This window comes from Bacillus rossius (assembly GCF_032445375.1).
Source record: "Bacillus rossius redtenbacheri isolate Brsri chromosome 4 unlocalized genomic scaffold, Brsri_v3 Brsri_v3_scf4_2, whole genome shotgun sequence".
Lineage (NCBI taxonomy): Eukaryota > Metazoa > Arthropoda > Insecta > Phasmatodea > Bacillidae > Bacillus > Bacillus rossius.
The window spans coordinates 28,686,983-28,705,119 of NW_026962011.1; the positions used below are offsets into that span (position 1 = coordinate 28,686,983).

The 18,137-nt window shown below is 42.3% G+C and overlaps 1 protein-coding gene across 1 annotated transcript; it reads right to left on the reverse strand.

Annotated features, from left to right (window-relative positions):
* Positions 1 to 12,171: 12,171 nt before the first annotated feature.
* Positions 12,172 to 13,485, reverse strand: LOC134541811 (uncharacterized). The gene has a single exon (XM_063385504.1). It carries the CDS (start codon positions 13,483 to 13,485, stop codon positions 12,172 to 12,174), a length of 1,314 nt encoding a protein of 437 aa, XP_063241574.1.
* Positions 13,486 to 18,137: the final 4,652 nt, after the last annotated feature.

Consider the following 18,137-nt stretch of genomic DNA (forward strand, 5'->3'; position numbering starts at 1 on the left):
CTGTGCTCCACCTCGCGGGGTAATACCAGGGGCAGGCTTGGAGGGGTAGGCCAGGGGAGCGGGGAGGGGAAGGGATGACCCCAGCGCGCCGGTAACAAGCTTGTTTGTGGCGTCGTGACGCGGGGTTAGCCGGGACTACATCCCCCCACCCCCACAAACACACACTCACACGTACCGCGGGGACAATACCGCCTCCGACTGCTACCTCGGGCCGCGCAGGCCTTGTCGCTGCGAGCCGTCGCACTGTGACGTGTGACGCCGAGGCCGCCTCTTCAAACACACCTAGCCTGGTTAAGAAACGAGGCTATAGGTGTAGAGACCGGAAAAATTCGCGATATGCTAGAATCCAAACAATTGTACATTTACATTGCTTCTACGATTGGCTTACAGTTTATCTGAAGTACTTTCAGCCAAATGGGAAACCTTCAACCAAAAAAAAAAAGTATCGAATCGCAAGCGTCCCAGTTGACAAGTGTGACGAGTCAATAGCCAATGAACAAGTGGCATTTGCCTGAGTATGTAGAGGGTTGTGGAGTCTATCCTAGAGGTCATCGAAAGCGCGAATTTTTTTCCAGTCCCTAGCTATAGGCGACAAAACTTCAATTTTACTTTCGAAAATTGCGTTTGCTACGTCTGCAAAAAAAAAAACAATCTAATATTTTAACTGGGACGACGATAGCTGAAAATATATAAAAAAAAAGATCAATGTCATTCATGTGATATAAGTGAGCTGAAAACTAGTTGATGTAAGCAATGATCAGGGACAGCCGGGTCGCGCGATAGAGGGACAGCGAGGCGCGTGTTCAGCCCCGGACCGCTCAGTAAATACTCGCGCGGCGCCGACCTATCGCGGCGGTGTTGCTGATTGGTCGACTCGCGCTAACGACCCTCCGCCGGGTGGAATTAAAACCCAGTTTACCCGCCGGCTCGGCCAGTTAACACCTGCTCCGCTCGAAGCGGCCCGCGGACCCGGCAAACCTGGCGGCGATAAATATCCCGCGCGACACGCCGATGCATCACTGATTATCATCGCACATTGCAGCGCGCGGTCCATCAGCTGGGAGACCCTGCTTCATCACAGGCTCCGGTGTGCTGCCGACGCCCTTATCGCGGCGTCAGACGTGCGATCCCACACATCACGATCAATACCATAAGCTCCGCCCCAACAATATGTCCTTGAACACTGTGACTGGCATCAGTGCGAAAATAAACAAGCTATGCTTGTCATATTTCCTCTTTTGTTTTCCGGCTTGTCTAGTTTCGTGTGGAAAATATATTTAGTAATGAGAAAAAGGGAGTATTCAATTGTAGTTCAAAGTTCTTGTAGGTTTATAATGAGTTTGCTTTATTTCTTGCTATAAAAACTTTCAAAAAATTTATTTTCCCCCGTAATGAAGCGACTTCAATTGAATTATATCATTAGAATTTCTAAAACAAAGTCGAAAATTATAATAATTTATCAGAAAAGAATATCATATTTTGTTAAGATAAATTATGAAAAATTTCGCTGAAAATTGAGTTCGAGGTTGGTTTAAAAAAAGTTGTTTTGAATAGTTTGTTTTTAAAATTTTCTGGTGGACAACTATTCCGTACCTCCCAGGACACCCGAAAAGGCCCTTCTCCATAATATTTGGGGCCCTGCAAAAAGAAAATTGTCTGTTACATTAGAATTTCAGGTAATAGTAGACTTATAGTACTACAACGTTTGCATATAGAATTTCTAAGTAATGATTAAAAAAAATTGGCCTTTTTTTGGTTTAGTTTTAGTTGATTGTTTTAATGATTTGTTTTTAAGACAGTTGTTTTACTTCAGTAAGACGTCATAAATTCATATATATATATATATGTTAATGAATACACGAAACACTCATGTGCAAACTGGCATGAAATATAGACTGTACTTGAAAATACAATTCCTATCGTTTCTGCGTATGAGGGCAGTAATATGAAGGAAATACTCTAATGTTGCCCACTAAGGATTACAATAATATTTCCAATATTATATATTTGTAATCTTATATGTGTAAATTGCTGTATTTTCTAAATATGTTTTCACTTGTTCTAGTAGTTTTATTCTCTTTTTTAATTTCTGAAAGGAGGGTCCGCTCCCCAGACAATCCTCTCCCCCTAGCAACTGCGCGAGCGAAGGAACACGTAACCGTTTGTTAAGCTTCCACTTATTTTTTTGTGGTAGGTTTATTTTATAAACCGCCGACATTACAGGACACGGGTTGTCGGACCCAGTAGCAGAGTTTATATTAATTTATAACAATTTGATACCCGAGTCACTACCCAACTGCGGAGTGAAGCCTAGTAGCCTGGGAACTGCCGTGATAACGTCTGCTTTCACGATAGCAGACTCGTGTACCAGCAGACACGTGGACAAGCAAACACGTCGACCAGCAGACACGTGGACTAGCAGACTCGTGTACCAGCAGACACGTTGACAAGCAAACACGTCGACCAGCAGACACGTGGACTAGCAGACTCGTGTACCAGCAGACACGTTGACAAGCAAACACGTGGACCAGCAGACACGTGGACTAGCTGACTTGTGGACCAGCAGACTCATGGACCAGCAGACTCGTGGACCAGCAGACTCGTGGACCAGCAGACTCGTGGACCAGTAGACACGTGGACCAGTAGACTTGTGGACCAGCAGACACGTGGACCAGCAGACTCGTGGACTAGCAGACTCGCGGACTAGCAGACTCGTGGACCAGCAGACACGTGGACCAGCAGACTCGTGGACTAGCAGACTCGTGGACCAGTAGACACGTGGACCAGCAGACTCGTGGACCAGCAGACTCGTGGACCAGCAGACTCGTGGACTAGCAGACTTGCGGACTAGCAAACTCGTGGACCAGCAGACACGTGGACCAGCAGACTCGTGGACTAGCAGACTCGTGGACCAGTAGACACGTGGACTAGCAGACTCGTGGACCAGCAGACTCGTGGACCAGCAGACTCGCGGACTAGCAGACTCATGGACCAGCAGACACGTGGACCAGCAGACTCGTGGACCAGCAGACTCGTGGACCAGTATACACGTGGACCAGCAGACTTGTGGACCAGCAGACACGTGGACCAGCAGACTCGTGGACCAGCAGACTCGTGGACCAGCAGACAGCGCCTCGGGCCGCGAGGCCGAGGTGATGGATGGTCTCGTGTTCGCGACAGCCGCTCTATCGACACGCGCAGTGCGACTGACGGCCGAAATGCGCGCCACAAATCAACTGCTGGGAGGCCCCAGACTCCCGCCATGATCGGCAGAACCGACAACACAGTCTGGAACGCATTCGTTGAGAAAGTTAGCGAACTCACTTGACTGCCGGGCTAGCCTTCATGCCTGCACAAGCTCGGCCTGGCTGATATTGCAGGAAGAAATGAAAATTTTGCGTGTTCGCTTGGTTTGAGAGAGAGAAAAAATTAAATTACGTCAGTTTGCGTTGCTTTTATTTACTGGGGCACATTTATTTGACACGACCCTCAATGCCCATTAACCATTACTAACATAAAAAAATGGTTGTCTGTAAAGTCGGTTTACGGACGATAGTTTAACGTGACAACGTCATAAACAAAACATTGATGAAATGATTGCATACTTTTATGAATAAAATTGAATCATTTTTATTGAATTATCACTATTTTGTATGGATTCAAAGAAGGAGTGAAATGAAATCTACAATTTAATTGATAAATTTACTTTTATTTGCACTCATTAATTCAAATATTCTTATTACTTTAACGAAGAGATTATTTTACTATAACTTTCATACATGTTTGCAATTTAACTTCTTCCAATCTGTGTTATTTTTTAAGGATAGGTTGATGATAGGAAAAGTAGGAAACGAATGGGAGTGTTTCAAGTTTAATGTGCCTCGAAAAAGTCAAATCGAGGGTTGTTCCAATCGAGTGGAAGAGAGATAGATGCGGCGCAAGCGTACAATGAGCGTAACGGGACACAGCGTAACGGGACACAGCGTAACGGGACACAGCGTAACGGGAAAATGTGCGTAACGGGACACTTTTTCGTGCGTGCAGCCGGAGTTCATCGATTTATTAGACGTTGTCACGTCAAAAAAGAAAATGTGGCCCGTGTGGCCCGTGTGGCTCCTGTGAGCGGAAGGCAGCGAGCGAGGTCCATGGCCCGCGCCGAGGACCCCTGAAGTTCCACCAGGAGGTCCTGGCTCCGTTCCCCGGCGATCCTTCGCAAGTGGCAGACATGTGTGTGTGACTGTGGGGTTCATCGGTGAACTCCCCCCTCCCCCACCCTCCGCAAATCCCATTCACATATCACCGTCCACAGTCTGTTATGTCACTCGCTGTGCGTGACGCCACCCAGAGACGTGTCCATAAGCTGCCATTGACTGTGGCGCATCTCATCCTCAGATAGCTTTTTGCATTTAAATGGGCACTTGCACCCTCTTTCCGAAGCACGATCTCTGCGATTATCGCTGTCCTTGTTTCGGTTTGTTGTTGCGAGGTGCACGCCATAGAACGCAATGGTTTCAGACACAACTTTGCCATCTATTGAAAATATGTCATTGAAAGACGCCACCTTGGTTTCAACTTTTTTTGTAAACATTTTGTTTATATAATTTAATTTTAATAACTTTTATCTTTTCAGCATTACAATTTTTTTCGTAGAATGTCTGTTATTAATAGTGACTGACTGTTACAAATAATTTCTCCTGTGAAAAAAATAATTGTGGTTTAGCACTTTTTTTCCCTGTCAGAATGACTAATACAGTAAAAATGCTGTCGGTAGATATTATTTAATGGTCTTAGAAAAATCAAGACATAGTATAATTTAAAAAAAATTGAGCTTATTATGATTAACGATGGTATACAAAATAATACTTCTGACGTTAACAATCTAAGAAGGGTCAATCTGGCAACAGTGTTCGCCATCTACTCTGCCTGCAGCCTAAGCGTGGGACAGACTATAGCTGAGGCACACGGGCGACAGTCATGGCACCACTCGGGTCTCAGTGGCGCGTCAGGCGACTGCTGCTCAGACGCTCTCGGATATCCGACACACGTGGATCGTTTCCCGAAGACTTCTTTTGGATTTCGACCTTTTTATCACTGAACCAGAATCACGCCCAGCCATTTTGAATTCAAGAACGGATGCGTACAGCAATGCTATTTAACGAGGGAAGGCTTGGGAAGATGTGAGTGCGATTTTCGTCCCAGATTTTGATGGCATGGATGATGCAAGAAAGAATCAAGAAGATTTCTGTAAGAGTATTTCAAAGTAAAAGTATTACATCTATGAAGAAGAGTATAATATACAATAGATTTAGGTCCCCGCCTACCCAGGCACACACAGAGCTTCAGAAAAAAAAACCACGTTATTTGAAAACTGCTTCCGATATCCGAGTGTGTCTGTTTACGAGAAGAGTTAGAGAATAAGCCGAGATCGAATGTGGTTTTCTGTTTTCAGATTTATTTTCAAATTCGAGGCAAAGTATATGCATTGGCAAAATTAATTCTCATGGTGAAAATGTAAAGATTTTATTTTAGCGTGGTGTGAACGCAGTGTACAGGAGGCGCAACACGGGAAGAGATTTGGGACGGGCGGTCGCAAGCCCGCCTCCTCAACCAAGCTCAAAGAGAAAGCATTCGCCGATTGGTTGTGGCTGCCACGTGAGTTGATCTCCCCTCCCTCCGGGGGCGGGGGACACGTCATCTGAACCGCGCCCGCTAAACACTTCCCACAACGAGCGTCCTGTAGGCGGGTGTAGGATCCCGCCGTCAGATGACGCAGGGCCGAGGGAGTGAGGACGAAGGGGGGGGGGAACGATGTGATCGGTGGTAATTACCCGGGTCCAGCCCTGAGATCAAGCTCCCTCCCCCCCTCCCACACTTGCCCAGGTGACGGCTTTGTGAGTCAGGCGTGCGATTGATTGGCCGTCCTACCTCGAGGGCTGTTGGGATGATCACCATCATCACCGCCTTCCCCTACTTCCATCCACTACAGATCCTACCAGAGCATTCAGCCCCGTGGTTCGGATTCCTGTCGTGAGCGAGTAGCAGCCACTACACACACACACACACACACACTACATTGTGACACTTGGAATTTTAAAACATTAGGGCGAAGCTAAACGTGTAGGGTCACATACTGTCGGTCATACATATATTACCGTTAATGACAGATGATTAAATTTCTTATGATGTAATGGACGAGTCGACTGTCGATTGAAAATATGAGCATATCTAAGCATAACGGCCTGAACCGATACGACTGTGACACTAACGTGGAACCCTTAGTGAGGAAATCATACCTGATCCAAATGAAAGAACAGTATTCAAAGTTAACCTAGGGTTAGTGCTCAAACTTGACACGACGTGACTCCCGCAACACGGTGGGTTCCGAACCACGGGGCGACGACTCGCACACGCGGCCCTCAGCACACGCCGTGACGTCAGCGAGCTGCAGAAGGTGCGCAGGACCGCGAAGTGAGCACGTGGCCTACACGTGGCACGCTCGCTCGACCAACCAACATCGAGAATACATTACAATACTTGAATTATTGGCACAGATGTTATCTTTGGTTGGTTCGTATTAATTTTTTTTACTAACAGCTAAAATTATAGTATTGGGTAGATAAATATATTTTTTTTTCTTTTTGAATCGTCTCTGTAACAATGCCAGTTTCAATATTTTAGTTCTGTTCTTAATATACCATATGTCAAATAATGTTTCGTTTATAAAATTTGAAAATAGTTTTAATTTTTTTGGTTATTGCTTTTATTTAGGTTGACTCAGTTACATAGGATTTTTTTTTAAAACACTTAACATGTTTATTGTATGGAAGCTTAAACTCCACCTCATACAAATGAGTCAGACTGATAAATACAAGATGTTACTGACACTACAGCCACTCTCCTCGCTGGTTCAGCTTCTCGCATTTATGAGGAACTGTCAGCTCTGGGCTTGGACGCCGCGCCGTCGTAAGTCCGAAATGATATCTTTGTAACCTTATGTAACTAAATTGCTGTTATTTTATTCTTTTTGTTACCGTTTTCGGTACCTTTCTTTACGATTTAGTTGGCTGTTGCTTGTTTTATTCTAAGAAGCGTTGGTTTAGTTTTGCATTTAATTTGCATTTGTAATTAATAATTTATTTATTGTTATTTAATTATTCATAGTTTTGCTTACTAGGTTTTCCTTTTTTTTTATTATTAAATTGCATTAGGATGACATAAAGAAACTGTAATCGTTTGCTCAACGGCCGCCTAGTGATGTGTGGGTTTGGTTGTTACGAGCGTACCCGAGGACGGCCGAAGAAGCTCGATGGTGACGTAGCCGAGTGACGCGCAGGGCGGTTGCATATTAAATCCCGGAAAGGGGGTTGGAGGTTGGGGGTTGGGGGTGGTTGGGCGAACACCAGGCGCGCTGGTGTGACGTAACACGGCGTCGGGGTGCGAGCTGCAGTCGCCCCAGCGGGACCATCAGTCCTCGGACCTGTTCTCCCGGCGCGGTGACGCGGGGTCCGCCGCCTCGATCAATAGCAGAGATCACAGTGCTGGTCCGACAGCCTCCCCGGACCCTCGAGTGCAGGGGGGCAACCACCCCCCCCCCCCCAGGTGTCGACACCTCTGGAGATCTTCCTCGCAGGCACCAGCTGGAGCTTTCACCCCGGCGCCAAGAGAAATTGTGAAGTGCAAGAGTCTTTTACAGCCCAAGCGACTAGTTGTTACGGACAGAGTATCCGTCGAAACAGACAGAAGGAACACATCCATTGATGGAAGTTGAACACAGCGTTGAAATTAATCGTCTAAATGAATTTTCAAGCATTTATTTTTTGTTGTAACAACAACTAAAAAATAATTAAAAAGATATAAAAGTAAAATCCGTAACATTTAAAACATTAAACAATTGAATGAAAACTAATTTTTCATTATTGTTATGCTGTATATTTTCTCAATATCCCAAATCATAAACATAGCAATTTATCAAAAAACATTTATTATTGCGTCGAGATAGTTCGCAAAACAATTTCTCATTCCTCAAAGCTGGAATAATTTTTTTTATACTCGAATAAGTAACATTCAGCTCAATAAAAAATACTCTCCACATAAATCAGTTGCGTGCTTATTGGCCCAAGCAGGAGTGGAATGAATTTTCCATTCTTCATATCCAGCAAAGAAAGAAAGAAAGAAAATGCTGCACACGCCAAGAAAAAGTATCATCAAATAAGTTTGCTACATTCGAGCTCACCATCTGTAACCCTCAGTTGTCTATGCTCGGACATGCGCTGGGAAGTCACATCCTAGTGCGGGCGCGTGGGGGGGGGGGGGGGGAAGGTGGTTCTGTCAGCAGCCACACGGCGTGGGCTGGATAATTGCCGGATAATGACCGCGAGCTACGAGCACTTACCCACACCCCCACCCCCCACCCCCAGGGGACAACACAATGCCGCAGTGTTCCGGGTAAATGGGCCGGCAAGGCGGCGTGCCCCTGGAACGTAGGCCGTATGTTGAGTAGCACGCGCGCACTGCAGGTTGCCTGCCTGCGCCTCCAAGCCAGCCGTCATGTGTGCTCCCAGTAGATAGTACTGATTAGCTAATGGTTTCCAACATCATTGAAATACTGCCCACGGCTAAATAGTTCATCATTTACTAGTGACTCAATTAATTCAGTACATTTTTTTAGTGATAGCAACCAACTAACATTTTTTAACATAACAGTTGTAAAATCATATGAATTAAAGTTAACGTTTTTAAGCTTTACACAACAGACATACTTGACCTGTTCTTTACTGTTTTCCGACTCATGCAAAGTTTGTCTTAAATTATGTACCGTGTGCTTTACTCAATTATTATAGTCCTTACATTTCCTTGCGCACGGATTACTAACTCACAAAGCACGCAAACCTACCAGCTAACCCGAATAGCAACATCACTGCAGTAAGGATTTTTAAATCTATTTTAGAATTATTGATAACTAGAATTTCAGCCACAAAATTTAGGCTACTATCAGTAGATTTGGAAGAATTAGTTCTAATCTTAATAATAAATTAAAATAACCATTTTCAATTAATACTTAGTTGGTTTTCTGTACAGAAAGATTTGTTGTTTTATTTAATGATAAAACTTGTAAATTTCTTTAGCCTAGAACTTTTCATTGCCCAATTTTGTACTTTAATTCTGTTAAATCAATGTTGGGATCAAAACAAAATCAGTGAAAATAGCAGGAAACAAGCAACTTTGGCGTTTAAACATGTGTTCCATTTTTAAGTATAAGATAAATCGCAAAATGTAAAGCATTAAATTTCAAGCCAGTTAACTTGACCTCGGATATCCCAAGGAGGAAGCAGGCAGCTTGTTCCGCGATTTGTTTTCTCCATGGTCGCTCATGAAACCAGCAAACGTATTTTTCTAAGACAAAAAAAAACCGCCGTTATTCTTTGCTCACCGCACAACGGTGCAACCAGCTTGAAGAGACATTCACAATGCCTTCAGGTGTCAGGCATCACTACTAGCATGGAAAAATTCTTATAGTTGGTGACTGTTAACAATATTTTTTTGTTTAGTTGTTTTTATAAGGTAAAGTGTAACATTATCTATTTTTAAGTCTATGCATGCCTATGGATCTACTGATGTGGAAGACAAAAATGAACATACTACGCCCAATATTATTAACTAGCAGTAACGCCTGATATTTGTTTTTATCACTTTTATACAGAAGGTTAGCTCTTTAGCGGGCGTTATAAAGGGCGCAAATCTCAACGTCTTGAGAGCTTTGTAACTTCCTCGAAAAGAACTACCATTTCCCAAAAAAAATGTTATTTTTACCGAAGTACTATAGGTATATATACAACTGCATACATGATTCTTCCGCATGTCACTCTTGGATAGTGGTAGTGCCATGGTTTTCTTAATACACTTGTTTATATAGTCTACATTGTAATACTGGGTTTACGTTGAAAATTAATAATATAGTTAAATACTCTCCGGAATAATTCTTCATTTATAAACATATTTATGCATATATTTGTACATTAGTTACCTGCCATCTAGCAGCTATTGGAGAACCTTGGTAATAACTCATTTTAGTTCAGGCATACCAACATTAACAATATTTTTTTTCTCTTAGTACAATATTTTTCCTCAGTTATAAAAAAATAATAGAGCTGGTAAAAACTACTGCAGATGAAATGAATGCCAATGGAAAATTCTTAAAATGTGTAGAACAGATAAAAAAAGCGATTTCAGTATTTTTTTATAGTTGAATTCAACTTAATTCACATGGCTTGACGACGTATATATTTATAAATAATTATATTTATTGTCAATATTGGTATTCTCGAACTCACACGGGTTAGCCAAGGTTCCCAAGTTGCCGCTAGATGGCAAGTACCTAAAGCACAAATAAGTACATAATTGTGTTTATAAATTAAGTTCTTTTCGAAGAGTATTTGAGTAAATTATTAATTTTAAACTTAAACTTACAATTAAAATGTAGGGTATATGACAGACGCAGTAACAAAACCATGGCACTACCACTATCGATGTGTGACTTGCAGGAGGATCGTGTGTGCCATTGTACATGTACGTGCAAAAGTATTTGAATCAAGCACAATTCTTAACAAGGTATTTTTTTATTTTCTTATAATATTTGCGCTCTTTATACCACCAACTAAAGAGTACATTTCTGCAAAATAATGTTATTTACTTAAAAACAAATATCGGACTAAAGTGCTGGATATTAACAGAGTTAAGATATTATGCAAATCACTTTAAATGTTTATTATAAATTCTAACACATCAGCAGTTTCTTGGATATGCATGGACTTAATAAATCCGAACTCATACTTCCAGCCCCTTCCCATCCTTCACCTATTGGTGAAATTGTAAAAAAAAAAACTAGTCCTGTATTTATTATGAATATAAAATTGTTTGTAAAATGACACTATCTCTTCCATAGATTCAACGGTAAACGTTGACTTGAAGTACGATATTTTAAATATTATAAAACGAAGTCACTACGTGCGTCTGTCTGTTTGTTCGCTGACTTCTTCTTAACTGCACAATGGGGTTTGGGACGATTTTCACCATAATTTAGAGGATTTCTTCCGGAAAGTTTACATGTTTGATACTTCCATATTAATTTTAAATATATTAGAGAAATCTTGATGTTTTATAATCAAGGCAGAAAAAATACGCTTTTAGGGCGTTTACATGGCTTTCTCTGACTCATACAGGACTGATACATACCGGACACTTACGAGAACTTGATACTTACAAGCATTGGCGAAAATCTGAAGGATTCCCAGGAACGATCGTGGGATAACGTTTGTCATTGCCATTTCATAGTATGATTTTGCAAGCGCAAGCGGGCATCTTCGAAGAGGAGCTTTTTTATTTCGGGTTGGGGGGGGGGGGCAGACCCTACGCCCATGATCATGGTTACCGCTCAAATATCATAGTTGTCCTAGGCACGAAGAGAAGCCTGCAGGCTAGTTCAGAGCTTTGCATCCGTTTCATCACGTTCCCGCAGCTAGACGTTTGTATGTTTTCTGATTTTATCGGGAATGGTAAAAATATTGTCAGATCACAATGCAATCATCATCCAGAGACATAACGAATATATTAATTAAAATTGAAAAAAAAATAAACACACAACTCAATATTTAACCGCCTTTTGAAAGATGTTTGACGATAATGTAAATTGGCAGTGCTAGCAACATAAAAATATATATTTTTATTTGCGAAAGCTTTCAAATGCACTTGTCCGTTATCAATTAAATAATAGCTACTTAGTAATAATGTACATAGGTAAACATGCCAATGTAGCGGTGGTAAATTGTGTTGTCAAACCCAGCATGTGTGTGACAGCAAAGGCCACAATTATGACCTTACCATGTCTTGACACATTAATATTCGGCCCATCAAAAAATTCCATAAAGAAATTGCAGTTTGATTACGTATTGTTTGGAGCTGTACTTTTCTTTGTTCTATCACATTATTTGTGATGTTAAAACCGCCACACTTGTAAAAATAATCTGTCAGTAAAGCTACCAAAAATAAATTTGAAGGATCACCAAACACATATCGCTCTGGACCGAGAGAAGCTTGTGATATAAACACTCCTAGCGGGTCTGCCGACATAGCTTTTGCATGAGATTCCATAGCGTGCTACCACAATTGATAATCTCATATCATGTCCACCGTGACCAACATGTTCAGGCACAGCATTAACATGAGCCAGCAGCACAGGTATGAGCACGGCAGGCAGAACACCAAAATCGCCGCCACAATGACCACGATCCACAATACAGGGATCCCCTGATTCTTCTCGGCAGACGTAAATGATCTTGTCACCGGGGTCTGGAGGATAGCAGGGCCCTCGTCTGCACTGCCTGGAGTCGTCACCTGCACAGGGATATCCTGTATCTCCTCGGCAGACGTAAAGGATCTTGCCACCGGTGTCTTGAGGACAGCGGAGCCCTCGTCTGCACTGCCTGGAGTCGTCACCTGCACAGGGATCTCCTGTATCTCCTCGGCAGACGTAAAGGATCTTGCCACCGGTGTCTTGAGGACAGCGGAGCCCTCGTCTGCACTGCCTGGAGTCGTCACCTGCACAGGGATCTCCTGTATCTCCTCGGCAGACGTAAAGGATCTTGCCACCGGTGTCTTGAGGACAGCGGAGCCCTCGTCTGCACTGCCTGGAGTCGTCACCTGCACAGGGATCTCCTGTATCTCCTCGGCAGACGTAAAGGATCTTGCCACCGGTGTCTTGAGGACAGCGGAGCCCTCGTCTGCACTGCCTGGAGTCGTCACCTGCACAGGGATCTCCTGTATCTCCTCGGCAGACGTAAAGGATCTTGCCACCGGTGTCTTGAGGACAGCGGAGCCCTCGTCTGCACTGCCTGGAGTCGTCACCTGCACAGGGATCTCCTGTATCTCCTCGGCAGACGTAAAGGATCTTGCCACCGGTGTCTTGAGGACAGCGGAGCCCTCGTCTGCACTGCCTGGAGTCGTCACCTGCACAGGGATCTCCTGTATCTCCTCGGCAGACGTAAAGGATCTTGCCACCGGTGTCTTGAGGACAGCGGAGCCCTCGTCTGCACTGCCTGGAGTCGTCACCTGCACAGGGATCTCCTGTATCTCCTCGGCAGACGTAAAGGATCTTGCCACCGGTGTCTTGAGGACAGCGGAGCCCTCGTCTGCACTGCCTGGAGTCGTCACCTGCACAGGGATCTCCTGTATCTCCTCGGCAGACGTAAAGGATCTTGCCACCGGTGTCTTGAGGACAGCGGAGCCCTCGTCTGCACTGCCTGGAGTCGTCACCTGCACAGGGATCTCCTGTATCTCCTCGGCAGACGTAAAGGATCTTGCCACCGGTGTCTTGAGGACAGCGGAGCCCTCGTCTGCACTGCCTGGAGGCGTCACCTGTGCGGGCAGCACTCTCGTGTTGACTGCGATTACTGTGATTAACAGCACCAGCAGGGTTTGTGGAGAAGCCATCTTCACTGGTGTGGACAAACAGTGAACTGCTCTAACCAAACTTTCAATGTAAACAAAACATATTCATAGAAGTAATGACATAGATAATATAAATTTGTTGTTATATTTGGAATCCAGCCCTGCGTTTATTACTGTCCACAAAGATGTTCATACTGTGGTTTTGTACCTTTGGCGAAGACTTGGTCTTTATGTTTTGCGATATAATTCTTTAATTAATTTGCAACTAAATTTTTTTATGATTTTTATTTTAAAATATGGTTATAGCCAAAAAACATGTTTTTATGATGATTTTCATAATAAGATATTTTTAAGGTGGAGCATAATTCAGTTAAAGCAATAATTTTCAATTAAACAAACAAATTGTACACACATACGAAATACACCTATATATACATGTACTCACTCAATCAATTTCACAGATTAACAAGCACGATGTATAATCGCACTTAAATTTTTGATGTCATCCCAGAACTCAGGTGCGCTATATTGTGATATTAGGCCTTTACAAATTCACTTTCAAAATGGTATGCTCCATCTCGCCGTGAAATTTTTGTATTACATGCTATAGACCGACAGGACATAGGACATGGCTCTGCACACTTGTTGAAGTCATTGAACATGGCAAGGTTACCTACAATGACAGTTGAAGTTGCTCGCACCAAATAACCTAATTTGTTGGGAAGTACTTAGGTAAAGTACTAGGAAATACAATATTGCACAGATAAGACAAGTGTATGTATATTTACATAAAAATATATATACATAGAGCATTAAAAAGTTTTAGCACATATGTTATTTGATAATTTTTTATTTTATATTTATCATTTATTATTTTTGGAATTATAAACAGTATTTTACATTGAAATCTAAGCAGTATCTACAAAAGCCATAACTCAATGACTATTGTTGTTCGAATGTAAACGCAATTCACAGACCCCTCCTAGGATTATTGGTCATGACATTTGAAAACTAAAATAACTTCATTTCATGAAATATAACACTTTTATTATTTTTTTAATTTTAAAACTGTGTTATTTTACATTAAACTCATCTTTTTTGACAGTTTTTTTGTGTGAATTTGATACTGGAAAACGTTTAATCTCACGGCATTCAAGCCAATCAGGAACCAACATTTATTAATTTAAGAATTTTTTTTATGAATTAAAAAAGAATGTAATAGTGTCTAAAATTTTGAAGTGATCCTGTGTAACGTGGTGTTAAATACACTATATTTCAAGTGCAGAAAACTAAATGGACCGTTTAAAACAATACTGCAGTGATCCAAGTAAGGTCTTAAGTGTTTTATGTATAATGCAGTTTTATTTGCATCGATGTATCAATGCGAGCGGCATATTAAGTGAGTACATTGTTCTGAAAATGTTTTCCTCAATTAGGCTAATACACCCACTTAACACTATTGGGATATCACGTCAGCATGAAGCACTGATAAAATGTTATTTAATTAATCTGAAGTAACTACACATATTTTCACGAGTGAAGAAATAAAAAAATTTTGTAGTTGAACACTTTCTGTAATTTTCTGGTTCTCACTCTCTCAGTGGTCCTTTTTGAACGTTTCTTGTGATTACAACTGCCCCTAACCTAGCCAAAGCGATCCCCCACTAATAATACACCAGTAACACATTACCAGTGTCGTGTTATTTCGAAGACCTATGAAACTGATTATATATCGATTGATTCTTGCATGTGTCCGAAATACATGCGGAATTTTAACTATGAAACAGTCGTTCAGCCATAAAGTTACTTATTGTTGTTTTGTGTGTACATGTTATTTTGTAAATGTATTATCTGTGAAGAAAATTGCACAAACTATTTAAGAGAGACACTAAGCCATACTTTAGTACAATAAATGATATTAATGTTCAGTACTACACTAACTGTGGAATTTATTGTATGCTCAATTTAAAGACATGATATAAAATAATTTCATTATATTGATGTTCAGTTTTATTTGAATACGTGTATTGTTTTCCCCTGTATGTTCTACTGTACATTGGCCTACCATAACACACACAATTCTATTGATCAGTGTGATATCGTTAATACTTTGTTTAGTCATATATCTCAAGTCAATAATGATTCAATTATATGAGAGTAGTATTAACAGTACAAACACGTATATAAAAAATATAGTCACGGTACATAGTAAAGTTACACAATTTCCTGCCAAAATGTTTTTCATAAATCTTTAAACCATGGTTTCAAAGTGATTCCAATTAAGAACATGCATAATTTTAAACAAGATTTTTAAACAAGGCAGGTTCTTTACTCAAAAACTATTTGTTTAACTTGCAAGAGAAGTACGTATCACTTTCAATTAGCTGAAATGTTTCGTAGAAAGCTGTTGTAATTTTATGTTTTGTGGCAACAAACAAGCTCATGTTCCTAGAGATAGCATCAATATCATCTTAGATCATGAAAACGAAGTATAAGCAGAGGTGTGATCATATCAGATCCTAATTTGAAGTAAAAGCAGTTAAGTATACCTTGCTATCAAATTAATTGGTGAAAGTTGCGGTATTATGTCTTTAAATAACAATTTTAAATAACTTGAAATAACAGTTACGTTTTTTTCAGACTTAATTGCAGAAGTTTGTGCAGTCATGTTACTTCTGCTATTAGTCGACAGTAAATTGTTCCGGTAAACTCGCAAATACTGTTTGGCAGCATAATGAAAGCAATGTATATTGGTTTCATGCACTGATTTATTGCACAACTCGTACAACATGGTGATAAACATGCACAGATAGCAATGCTACACCTGGTTGGGTCCAGTGTCTCTCGCGCCATGAAACACACCGCCTCCATTGTCCTTGCTGCGTGGAATATGCCCCACCCTCTGTGGCGCGCGTCAGGGGTGGGAAGTGCAGCCACCCCGTTGCTGCCATCGTCCACGCAACACGGCGTAGCTGCGGGGCGAACATCCTGCACCCCCTTGGGTGTCATTCCCCTGGAAAAATGAATTATTTTGCACACTGTGAAACTGCTCTTCTGAGCTCTCCCTTAGCAGCCAGCAGTGTGACGACTCGAAAATTTGCATCCCTTCCTGTACCTGGCTGTACCTCTCACAGTACAACAACAACCACTAAAAATAATAATAAAAATGGCGTACTATAAAACTGTGTACTAGTTCAAACTTCATGTTGGAAATTTTAAAACCAAACAAGCATTCGTAGTGAGTTCAATCTAAAGAAACACAAGCTTAAAACTAAGAAATATAAGAGCACACCATGTTCTTATTGCTAAAAGATTTTGATTTAATACAATTTCTTGGACATCCGCCATTGCGTAATTCCTAGAAATTGGATTAAATCAAAAGATTTTGAGACCAGCTGGAAGTTAGGACACTGCAGCATTGTCTGTGTTACGTGATTGGTCGGGCACGTCAAACACAGTATCTCAGTGCGGGAGCAAACGCACCCTGAATGTCCCGGCCAAATACGTAGGGACCGGAAAAATTCGCGGTTTCGATGGCCTTCAGGATAGACTACACATCCCCCTGTATACTTGGGGTAAAAAACGCAAGTTCATTGGCTGCTGACTTGTAAGTCGTTTCAGCTGGTTTGTGTGTGATTCGATCCTTCTTTGGTTGTGGGTTTATATAATTGGTTGAGATTCTTCCAGATGAACAGTAAGCCGATAGAAAAATCATCTGAAAGGTATATGTATTTGAATTCTAGCCTATCGCCGAATGTGTCCGCCAATTTTTCCGGTCTCTACAAATAAGGCAACGGCTTCTCTTGCAGAAACCGCTGGTGTGGGCACACTGTGTTGCAGTCTAATTGACGTGAACTTGTTTTCCCCCGACAAATGCCTGGCTCTACTTATTGCTAGAGACCCGGAAAATTCGTGGGTTAGTTTCGTGTTATGCTAAAATTCAAATAATTATACCTTAGTGCTGCTTCTGTCATTGGTTCACTGTTAATCTGGAGGACTGAGAGCCAATTAGAGACCCTCACTCATAGAAGTGTCGAATCACAGGCCACCCAGTCGAGACGACTCACAAGTCAGCAGCCAATGAACAGTTGGCATTTGCCGGAGTGTGTAGAGGATATTGGAGTCTATCCTGGAGGTCATTGAACCCGCGAATTTTCCGGGTCTCTACTTATTGCTAGTGGCAATAGCGCGAGGAAGAGGAATGGGGGACGAGAGTTCGTTCCGTGGGCGTGGCCAGCAAGGGGCCTATCTGCAGCCCTCAGCTCGCGACACGTGCTGTGTCGGGGGGTGGTGGGGGGGAGGGGGCGTCGCCCGGGCGAGGGGTTGTTTAGTGCCGCGCCGAGGGGCTGAAACCCCCGCTGGAGCAGGCTCGTACATTGCCCGCGTATCTTCAGGGAATCAAATAGCAGCGGCGTGGCGTCAGCGAACCCCCCTCCCCCCCCCCAACACCCCCACAAACCCCCCGCAAACACCAGAGCTCTCTCGTCGCGCACGCCCCCACGAACATCACGTTCTTCATCCCTCCTTTCATCTCTTCGTGAGCTGTATCGCACGGCAGGGCCTTAATCTCACCTGTTTCTTGCAGTTTTGTGTTACATCAGCCAATAAAAACACGTATTGTTAGCTCAGCCTTAAAATTATTTGCTGGATAACAAAGCATATACCTATACAAATGAAAAAAAAAGTCCCTTTCG

What these genes read in the sequence shown, in the direction of transcription:
- LOC134541811 (XM_063385504.1), bottom strand. Translation starts at nt 13,485, where the DNA reads ATGGCTTCTCCACAAACCCTGCTGGTGCTGTTAATCACAGTAATCGCA.